Raw genomic sequence first — 10,487 nt, 5'->3', positions numbered from 1 at the left:
CATTGTAATTGTAAACCATACCTTGGGGCGAAAATGATGCAAGATTCACTTCTATTATTTATGGACACAACTGTGCCAGAACCAACCCTTTTTAACTGAATCAGATATCTATAAATGACAAAATCCCAAGATAGTTCATTTAGGAAGTGTAGGCGAGGCCATACATGATACATAAACCACTTAAAAGGAGACTAGTCCACCTTCCATGCAAATTTAAAATAAGAACTATTAAGTCTGATTATACAGCAAGTATGGGCACATGGTTTCTTGTTGAATTGAGTTTGAAAGCTCATCAGCTATTTCCTTTTGCAACAGACAGAAAACTTGCCAATGATCTCTAATGGCCATCCTCTTCTACAATAATGGATTAGTTTCTTGAACTTTGACGACAATGCTTTTTCCACTATCTGTATAACGTGCAGCAATCCAGATCTCTTTCTGCTAATTGATGTGCATACATATAAAAATGTAATGGCCATGACATCAACCATCTTCCCTATATGTGACAGGACTTTCTTTGTTGTCAATGCTAGCACACAAGGCCTTCCATACGGGAAGCAACATCTTCGTTGGAGGGCGAAGTTCCTTCACAGAGAATCAAGTTTCACAACTCAATTAAAATCCAAAATTAATAATAATAAGTATATTTAGCAAAATAACTACATAAGTATATGACAATACCCACATACATACACACTCCCTAAACAATTCTCCTATTACTTGACATCTTTTAAGTGATAGACCACCCCACAGTGGTGGATCCAAGATTTTTTTTCCAGAGGTATCTATATATATCTATATATATACACCAATTTTGTCAATGAAAAGGGTGTCAAAGGGAAAATTTTCAGGTGTCCAAGGAAATATTTTCCTTCAAATTTTCTTAGTTTCCAATCTTTGTCGGTGTTCATGAACACCCTACTTCAACATGTACGCAGCATACCCCCTAAATTTTCTGAAGTAAAAAAGATTGACCTCAACAAGTTCTGCTGTTTTACCTTGAATACCAACATCAGCTCTTCCTTCCCACGCACAAGTAAAGAGAGGCTCCAATAACAAGTTACTGGGGTAACACATTCTAATAATACAGGTTTCAAAATCTCACCGGCAGGAATAAATCTGCGGATGATTCTTCCACTACAAGGAAATATACGAAAGGAGATTAAAAAAATAACATTGGCAATGGTGCTATCACTAGGTTCGTGACCACAAAAAAAAATCTGAAGGGAATATTAGTTAAGCTGCTTGCCAATAGCTAGCTTCTCTTCAACTAAGAGAGAAGAATGACCAAGTCTATTGAAATGAAAGCTAGAAATGCCTTTGAAACACTGTCAAGTCCCGGAGAGAGCAATGTCTGAATGCAAAAATTGGATAAAAGAACAACTGAAGCCTAATATTGAACAAAAAACTGAAACAGCAATTTGTGATACAGAGTAACTACCTACAACAAAAACCTTCATAGAGTAACAGTAGATGTTTCCTCTTCTTACATTACAGTCCTATTTGCCCATTAGAAAAGGAAGTTTTGAAATCAAGTCAGGAAAATTCTTCCACTCGTCAACTTCCAAACAGTAGTATATCTCTATTCTAATAGTGTAGAAAATAAAAATAAAATGCCTAAAGAGATATTTTCCTATATTGATAGTATACCATAAAACAAGTATCTAAAGATGTTTAATTCTAGTGAATTAGAACTTTTTAGAAGTTACCTAGAATAGTGAGTTTCAAGCTGAACTCCAAAGGCTGGCATTATGATGACAGACTCTGAAAGCTTAAAAAGACAACTTTAAGCAAAAAGATTAAAAGAATATCATCATAAATCCTAATGACAAGGATCAATCTCATAATACTTGTTTGAAATTGAGACAATAGCACATCAGATCAGATGACTAAAGCAACCGGCTGAAAAGGCTCTCACCTTTGTCAACAGGCTTCCAAAGCAATAATAATATGACAAGAAGTCCACTCAGCAGAAAGCTCCACAAAAGAAGAGTGGCTGAATTTTCCTGCTATTTCATTCAGTCATTGTATGAGAAGCTAAAAGCCTAAAACCAAATAGCAAGTTGATTTAGAGAATGTTACTCATCAAACAGAAAATCCCATTTTAACACTAGACTCGACAAATAGAAACATGTCTAGGTACCCAGAAATCATCTTACATCCCCAATAACTCCTAGTCATAGAATAAAAGAAAAGAGGGATCATTGGTTCTTAAACATATCACTATAAAGGAATTTCAGGAAGAAGAAAGAGACGAGTTTTGAGAATTAATTGATTCTCCAGAGTCCATACCTTGAAAGAGAAGAAATAGCTGGCAATTGGTAGAAGCAGAACAAAAACAAGAATGGGTACAAAGAAAGACTTCACAAAACTCTTCCGTACAATGATATTGTGAATATCAACTGACCCAGAAGGCCACTCACCCTCGTTTATGTAACTGTATCGAGAATTAGCTATTGAGATCTTTCCCATCTTAAAAAGATTCAGACTTTGAAACACAAGACCTAAGGGTTCGGATCTTCTAGCGACAAAATTAAAGGTTATAAAAAGTAATCAATTTCGTATTCGAAAGAGGTAGGATGATGTATCAGGTAGGAGCCCGCGGCAGCGATGGGTGGCGATGGTGGTGGGTAAGGAGGAGCCAAATTCGTAGAGCGCTAGCAGAGAGAGGATATTTAGTTTTCGGTTCCCTCTTCAAAAGGATTTTACAGCATTAAAAAAATTCAATTTAAATTTAAATCAATTTTTAAAATTTATAATACAATAAATTAATTGAAATAATTAAATCCAAGCGATATCGCTTTATTAGATATTCAAGTGCCAATATAATAAGAAGTAATTTGATTTTCAACCGAAGTAATTAAACACAATCATTAGTGGTGGGATCCCCAATAATCATTCTTTGTTGATGGTGGGTGAGTGTGTGTGTCTGTAATGGTAGTGAGGCTCAGATATTGGTCGACAAGCAGCAAACAGATTGTCATTCTACATCACAGGAAATCATGAATGCGCTGAAACGATCCAATTCCAACCATATTCAATACTTGAATCATTCTTCGCTTAATTGAAATTCAAGCATCATCGCTCCACCGGACTTGGTGTGGTGGTTGATAAGCTTTAACTGGTCACCACTTACCACTTGTTCCATGCCGGCGTTGGATCAACACGGCTTCATAACAGTTGTGATCCATACTACGTCTTATATGTCCACCGCAACGCTAATTGACATCACAATTTTCCCAATCAAAGAAAAAAAATGGCTTCTCATTTTCATGCTTCTCTCAAGTACAAGCTTGTGATTGCAATGACACCTGCATTCTTTGGACTTTGGAGACAATACATTACCCAACCAACATATGTCAAATGTCCAAAATCAAACCAAAGAGTCATCTACGCTAACAAAACCAAGCATGATCTAATTTCACGAAGAACTTGCCAAAACATTCATGGAGTTCCTTCTCTATTTAACAAATAACCAAAAAGAAAAAGTCAAAGCACAAAGGCAGACTAAAATTCAGAGTTACATAATAGCAAATCCATTTCCAACTTAACCGGCTCATTTCATGCTCAAACTAGGAGTATTAGCTTTACTATGTTAGGAATGCTATTGTTCCATAATTAGGCCGAATTCTTTTGTCTCGTCCCTAGTCCAACAACCAGAGTCTTCGACCGGCATGTGCTTCCTCCTTCCAGTAATAACAGGCACGAGGTGCACAAAGTGACTCCCAAGTCTCACCCTGCCATGCTGTAGTCTTCTGCCTCGTCATATATGTTGTAGCTCCCGGGCATTCCCATTTTTCCAGACAGATGGTCATCTCCTGCATCAATTAAATTGGGATGTCATAAGACCACTGCTATTTTGAATCTAAGAAACAATTTCAATCTAGCACTAGCAGACACAACCATACATAGACAAGATAATGAGATACGTTTCTCATGGAGGAATGATTTTAACTATCGAGTGTAAGGTAATCAAAAAGAAGCCTCAGGTAATAGACCTTCCTGAAAAGAAAATGCTACTGTGTACTGATCACAGACCATCATTGCAAGTGGGAAATGGAAATTTATAGAATCAAAACAACAGGTATAAAGGAAAACTGGTGAACCCTTCATTATCCATAAGTCAGACATCTCGGGATCCTTCTACTAGCAACAAAATGTTTTCAATTTTACATAGCAAGATAAGGAGAAGTCCAGATGCTAACCGTTGTATGAATTTGGATTGGATAGTACACCCAAGAAATGCAGCTCAGAGGTTATCTCTGTGTTCTGGAAGCACAGATCTTCAGCCCTTGGTGCAGGGTTCTGCTGGGAGAGAAGATTCTCTGGCTTTGTCTTCTTTTCATTTGGTGATTCAACTTCTGTCTCTACTTCTGATTCAGCATTGTTGGACGATGACACCAGTTGCTTCCTTTTAGATCGAGCCCGTCTATTTTGAAACCAGTTATAGACATTTGTTTCAGAAATTTGTCCGTGCTGGCTCAGTTCTGAGGTTATCTCTTTGATCTTCTGCTTGCTTGGAGTTCCAGTCCCCTGATCAAAGATACGTTCAAGAATTTGAAGCTGCAAAGGAGTTGGAGTCCACCGCTGCCTAGCAGTAATTTTGTGCCCAGCAGATGTCATCAAAGGGTCACAATAGAGATTTCCCAGCCTGCCACCTGCAAGAGAGATTATTTCTTTTTGTTTTTCAATAGCCAATATTGAGTCTTAACATTGTGAGAAATTGCTACCAAGTAATTATGAAGATAGGTTCTAATTAGAAATCAAATATTCAGTCACAATTATCGATTTCAGGCATCTGAGAGAGCTTAAATAACGTTATCAGTTTTCAGAAATTCAAAATGGTTAAAAAAGCTAAACAAATTCAACAAGATCAATGGAAACAGAAATCACAATATCCTAGTTCTGAATGCAACAATATATACATATAAAAAAAAAAGGATAACAACACTTGTAATGGTGCTATCAATTGTTAGGAAACATGAACAAAGAAGCTAGCCTAACAATCGCCACTAATCAACACTAAAAAAAGGTTCACCAGTGAAATAATGAGCCGAAAGAGCCAACAACCATGTGATCCATTGGTAGAGTATTCGACTCTTAGTTCTAGTGACCAGGATCAATCCTTGGCAACCTCATGTAGCCAAAATGAGCCAAACGAGTTTATAGGTATTTGCATTAATGGCTTCCACCTATATTCTTTGACAAATTATTGTTCTGATTTTGTCTCTATTCTCGTACAATGGCTCCTAAAGTTGGGTGAATTTCTCACAAAGAAAGAAAACAATGGGATTTAGATTACTATTGACAACTGGAAAACAGATGAGCAAAAAATGATCAGTTGGTCGGTATTTAACTTATTCAGCAATAAAAGGGAGGAAGTATAGGTTAAGCAATAACAAGATAGAAGAGACCTGAACGATCGGAAACAGCCAACCAAATCAGTACATGAAATTGACCCAAATGAACCGAACATTTAATAAAAGAAGCAGTTTTAATTTGTTTACAGTTGTTTGACAATTAAATATGACAAAGATTGTCCCTGAAAATAAAGCAACTAACTAAACAATTTCATCTCTTGAGAATTTGATGATCCGGGGTCAATCTTGGAGCAAGGATATTTAATTTAATAGTATAAAGAAATAGATATTCAACCACAAGCTGAAACAGAAGAAAATTCACAAGTCTCCTGCCATTCCATTTCCATGGAACAGCTGAGTATGAGGGTAGATCCAAGGAGCAGAACAGCCAGTAGATAGACTGACAGAGAGAAACTGGTAAGTAATCAAGGGAAGAATTAAGTAAGCCTTGTATAATTGAAAATCAGAAAAGCACACGACCCAGAAAGGGAAAAAGAAAAAGACCTTTGGAAACGAGCAATATCCATTTAGATAATGACAAAAAGAAAGAGAGACTGGCCTGCAAGATCTTGCTGGGCAGTGAGGTTCTTATGCATTTCAACAAGCTGCTCACAAATGGAGGCATAAACAGCAATTTGCTTCCTGAGAGTCTCCAACTGCTCATCGGTCATCACTTTGACATACATTACTCCACCATTATTCACATTTACATTCACACCATCTCTCTGGTTTTGATTCTCTTGATGATGATGATGATGATGTTCTTGATTCTCCCATTCCATTATCATGCTTTTAAATTTTCCCTCAGATCATACAAACTCTATCTTAATTTCTCTCTCTCTCTCTCTCACAGTCTTGTGTGGAAGAAAGGCAAGTCAGTGCTCACCAAAGCAAAAGAATTGAAAAGAAGAAAAGAAACGAAAAGAGAATAGGAAAAAGCAGAAAACTTTGAAAAGTAGTAATAAGAAATGGACAAACAAAACAGCAAAAGTGTTGGCGTGGATTAAACCGATCTGCTGCTACTGTTAATTGTTGCTGTTGCTGTTGCCGTCGCTGGTGCTTATTGCGCTTCGACGCGTATGTTAGCAACCCACGCGGCTCGTGCGCCTTTGAATTTGATGAGACATGAATGAATTTTTGTAGGTCTCCAGGGCATGTTTTTTCTTTCGACTTTTTTGTTTTTGGGGATTGGGGATTAGGGCACCTTTTATTACTATTAAAATTTTCATATCATTTTTCCTAGTCCTTTCTCAGAATTTTCTTTTTGTTATAATGCATTTCTCAGTTATTTTCCATTTATATCATTCATGTAATTATATTTATGGAAAAAAATCAAATATTATGACTAATATTATTAATAAATTTATTAAAATAAATATTTATTATTTAATTATCATAAATAATATGTAATAAATAATTAAATTTTATAAATATAACTACGTGATATGATTGAAATAAAAATGTTATATATTAACATAGACAAAAATGATATATGTTAACATAGAATAACTATTTCATTTAGTGACTTTCCATATTTTGAATTGATTTCTTTAACTCATTTATTTTTTTTAAATTACGCTTATAGTAAATATTTATTTATACAATAAATTATTATATTACTAAATAATCAACTAATAAACTATAATTTAACTAAACAATTAAAATCCATACTCCATGAAACTTGAATCTAAGACATTGCCTCTTCCTTTTTCACTAAGCCAAAGTCCTTGTTGGACTTTAACTCATTTGTTAATTTACTTTGTTTTGATATATATATATGAGTTTATATTTGAAGTGCTTTTAATAGATAGATTTTATGCAATATCAATTAATCAAATTATAATATTTTATTAATAAATAAATATCAATTCTTAAAATAAATATATATAAATTAATTTTTTTAAAAAAATTAATTTATTAACAAAATATTATCATTTTATTCATCTTATTAATAAAATATTATTATTTAATTCACTACCAGTATATAAAGTATATATATATATTAATAATGAATTAAATATAAATTTTATATATATACATATGTGAATAATAATAATAATAATAATTTTATGATTCCTTAACTTAGATAACATACTATTCTTACACTATAAATCCATGATTTTTATTGAATTATTTTAAAATTTATCTTTTTAATTATTTATTTGCTTTTTAATTAAAAAATTGATATATTATTGAAATTGATTTTAAAGATTGTGAATTCAAAAAATTTTGTGCACATAATTTTTTTTTTTTTTTACTAAATAAGTAACAAGATAAAAAAAAAAAAGTCTAAGAATAGATTAAAATTAAAAAAAAAAAAACAAACGTGTGATTTTCCTAACTAAATATATATGGCCTAATGTGAGATTGGATTTTGAATGATCAAAACGAACCGTAAAAATCTCAATAAATTATGTTCACTAAAAAAGATTTATAATCAAATATATTTGTTAATAGTCATGGATCGATATAATATTAAATTTTTAATTTTAATAAAAAAATAAAACAAAAAAGAAGAGTGTTCTTACTAGTTCTTTTTGAACTAGTATTCCTAGTTAGTACTTACAACTGACTACTGAAGCAGAGTGTCCTAATCTACATAGAAATACTATTAATACCAGTAGAAGTAGCAGTACAAAAGAGTTGGAGTTCTGAGTTCTGACACCTTAGAGCAGCTTAATGAGGCAGCCAGAAACACTAGAACTAAACTGTTCAACATTCTCAAATGTGTCAGATCGGATGATGAAGTGTGTCTTCTCTTCGCTGATCACTTGGGGCACCGTGAACCGTTTTCCCTGACACAAACTGCATTTCTGTCAGAAATTGTTCTATTATAACAAGTACTGCTTACCACTAACCTTTTATCTTATTCATTTTTATTCACGTAATTGCCACTTGTGACATCTTCAGTTTCAATTTCAGTTTCATGTATCCGCATTGCATTGCCATCTCCATCCTCCATAACTAAGAGTACTACAAAGTACAATTAATACTGTCAATAACTTTAATGTGTTGTGTTTAGAACTTATAATAATAATAACAATAATATAATAATATTGAACTGAAGTCAATAGATGCAAGTTGCTTAGCTCTTAAACTGAAACTGTTTTCAACTTTTTTTTATCTTTCATAGACAAATTTGAGGCATAGTCAATTTTTTTTCCTTTTCTTGTTTCTGTTGGATTTACTTAATGTGTTCTTTTATATGCAGAACTTACATGGAGATGAGGTAATTTTTAGTATGCGAGGGAGATGGGTGCTGTTAGAAAAATAACTGTGCACAAGATTATAAGAAATCAACTTGCGAATCTTTGGATATTGTGATCTTCTTGTAACCTCCTCGTTGTGTAGTTGGAGTAGTACAATATGAACCTTCAAACACGAATAAAATGATTTCAGGAGTGCTGCATATATTATTTTCCTTAAGATTTATTTTATTCTAACTAGTTATAATATGCAAAAGATGTAAATTAAATGTCTCTAAAATACAATAAAGTCATGTTTGTTCTTACTTTATATTAGTAAAACAAACCATTAAATACTTCTTAGTAAGAATAGAAATACCTTGTTTCCATCCAAGGTTTTTTATAACAAATAATACTAAAGAAACTTGCTTTTAATTGAGAAATAATTAAAAGAAAGAAAAGAGTTATTCTCAATTGAATTGTATATTTAAATGAACTCACATCAATCTCTATTTATAGAGATTAAATCTTAAAGTTATGATCTTTAATTGTATTGTTTCAATTAAAGATCATTTCATTTTTTATTATAAATAAGTTTATTTGAAAGATTACAAACAAATTTGTTCATTTGAATAATCAAATTTTTAAAATAAAGAGAAACCATTTTTCACATTTTTAAAATTTATAACTTTTAATGTAAAGCAATCGACTCCACCTAAAGGGCAGTCGACTATACTCTATATTTTCAATTTTTAGAATGCTTTTTGAAGCAGAGCAGTCAACTCTTTTATAGAGCAGTCAACTTCTTGTTTCTTTTAGAATGCACTCGACACATGAGCAGTCAACTATTTCATATCGCAGTTGACTCTTTTAATTTCAAGAACGGTTTCGATTCTAATCTTTTAAAGAGCAATCGATTCCTATGCAATGGCAATAGATTATTATGTCCTAGATTAATCTCCAAATGACTAGAAATATTGGTAGTCAATTCTATCAGGATTAGGAATCGATTCTACTCATTTTTTACCTATAAAAGTTGATTGCTCTAATCTAATAGTCTACTCCTACTTATACAAAATGTATATTTAGCTTATATTTGTCAAAGCAATCTATTCCATGCCTTTAACCTTTGACTCAGTGGCAAATTCAAGATTTTAAGTTAGGGGAAGCCAAGCTAAATTACAATTGTAATTTGAAAATTTTCACTTAGCATATAATATGTTGTTATTTTATCAAAAGTTATAAAAATTTTAGATAAAATATGGCATTCCATAATGTAACCATAAATAAAATATATACAAAATTCAAGTATTGAAATTAAAAATATATATAACTATTAAAAAGAGAAGAAACTTAAATAATTTTATTTAAAAGTGTGCACGATGATCTTTTATAAAAAGAAAATATTAGATTGGAAAGTTTTAACAAATTTTCTCTTAATGTAGAGAACAATATTAAGATTTTCTCTCGATAATTTTCTTAGATTTAAAATTAATAAAAAAATTATAATTTACTATTAATGAATTCAAAATCAAAAAATAAAGATACAATGGTCTTATCATGGAAGAAGTTTCAATAACCATTTATATTGTTATTGTAATTGGCTCTCTAAGAAGACAAGAATAGACTTTTTGCGATAACTATAACGACTTAGTGCTAGGTTCATGGTTTTTAGGGAATAAGACTTAATGTTAAGTTTAGGCTTTTAAGGAATAAGATTTGTGTCTTTTTTTTTTTTTTTTTTGGGTTCTATTAGTCTCACTTTTTTATTTTTTTGTTAAATTTCTTTGAATAGTTTTGAAATTTTAACATAGGTCATATTTAACTAATAAAGTTTTTAAATTTTTTTATGAGAACTAAATTATAAATATTAGTACTTTTTACAAATTAATTGGAATTTGAGATTTGAATTTTTCTTGTCTTACAAGGTTTTCTTTTTAAA

The 10,487-nt window shown here is 32.0% G+C and overlaps 2 protein-coding genes across 3 annotated transcripts; both read right to left on the bottom strand.

Annotated features, from left to right (window-relative positions):
• Nucleotides 1-73: 73 nt before the first annotated feature.
• Nucleotides 74-2,701, bottom strand: LOC111292741 (phosphatidylinositolglycan-like protein). Its single transcript, XM_022885271.2, has 5 exons — nucleotides 2,293-2,701; nucleotides 1,919-2,006; nucleotides 1,710-1,764; nucleotides 999-1,137; nucleotides 74-585 (listed from the first exon to the last, which is right to left on the bottom strand). The coding sequence occupies exons 1-5, from the start codon at nucleotides 2,470-2,472 to the stop codon at nucleotides 484-486; spliced, it is 564 nt and encodes a 187-aa protein (XP_022741006.1). The 5' UTR covers nucleotides 2,473-2,701; the 3' UTR covers nucleotides 74-483.
• Nucleotides 2,702-3,396: 695 nt separating this feature from the next.
• On the bottom strand, nucleotides 3,397-6,557 carry WOX13 (WUSCHEL related homeobox 13). Of its 2 annotated transcripts, none has more exons than XM_022885268.2 (3): nucleotides 5,920-6,557; nucleotides 4,206-4,658; nucleotides 3,397-3,818 (listed from the first exon to the last, which is right to left on the bottom strand). In XM_022885268.2, exons 1-3 carry the CDS (start codon nucleotides 6,146-6,148, stop codon nucleotides 3,733-3,735), a joined length of 768 nt encoding a protein of 255 aa, XP_022741003.2. In that variant the 5' UTR covers nucleotides 6,149-6,557; the 3' UTR covers nucleotides 3,397-3,732. The 2 variants fall into 2 exon arrangements, with proteins under 2 accessions (XP_022741003.2, XP_022741004.1); XM_022885269.2 differs by having other exon boundaries at nucleotides 5,865-6,159.
• Nucleotides 6,558-10,487: the final 3,930 nt, after the last annotated feature.

The sequence above is a fragment of the Durio zibethinus genome, chromosome 10, assembly GCF_047325235.1.
Source record: "Durio zibethinus cultivar Kanyao isolate XHJ-2024 chromosome 10, ASM4732523v1, whole genome shotgun sequence".
NCBI lineage: Eukaryota > Viridiplantae > Streptophyta > Magnoliopsida > Malvales > Malvaceae > Durio > Durio zibethinus.
This window is presented reverse-complemented; position numbering and strand designations above follow the sequence as displayed.

What these genes read in the sequence shown, in the direction of transcription:
- LOC111292741 (XM_022885271.2), bottom strand. Translation starts at nt 2,472, where the DNA reads ATGGGAAAGATCTCAATAGCTAATTCTCGATACAGTTACATAAACGAG. An exon ending in CTTGAAACTCACTATTCTAG is followed by an intron (nt 1,138 to 1,709) that starts GTAACTTCTAAA and finishes ATTTCCTTGTAG; the next exon opens with TGGAAGAATCATCCGCAGAT. An exon ending in AGCTGATGTTGGTATTCAAG is followed by an intron (nt 586 to 998) that starts GTAAAACAGCAG and finishes TTCTCTGTGAAG; the next exon opens with GAACTTCGCCCTCCAACGAA.
- WOX13 (XM_022885268.2), bottom strand. Translation starts at nt 6,148, where the DNA reads ATGATAATGGAATGGGAGAATCAAGAACATCATCATCATCATCATCAA. An exon ending in TGCCCAGCAAGATCTTGCAG is followed by an intron (nt 4,659 to 5,919) that starts GCCAGTCTCTCT and finishes TCTCTCTTGCAG; the next exon opens with GTGGCAGGCTGGGAAATCTC. An exon ending in CAATCCAAATTCATACAACG is followed by an intron (nt 3,819 to 4,205) that starts GTTAGCATCTGG and finishes TAATTGATGCAG; the next exon opens with GAGATGACCATCTGTCTGGA.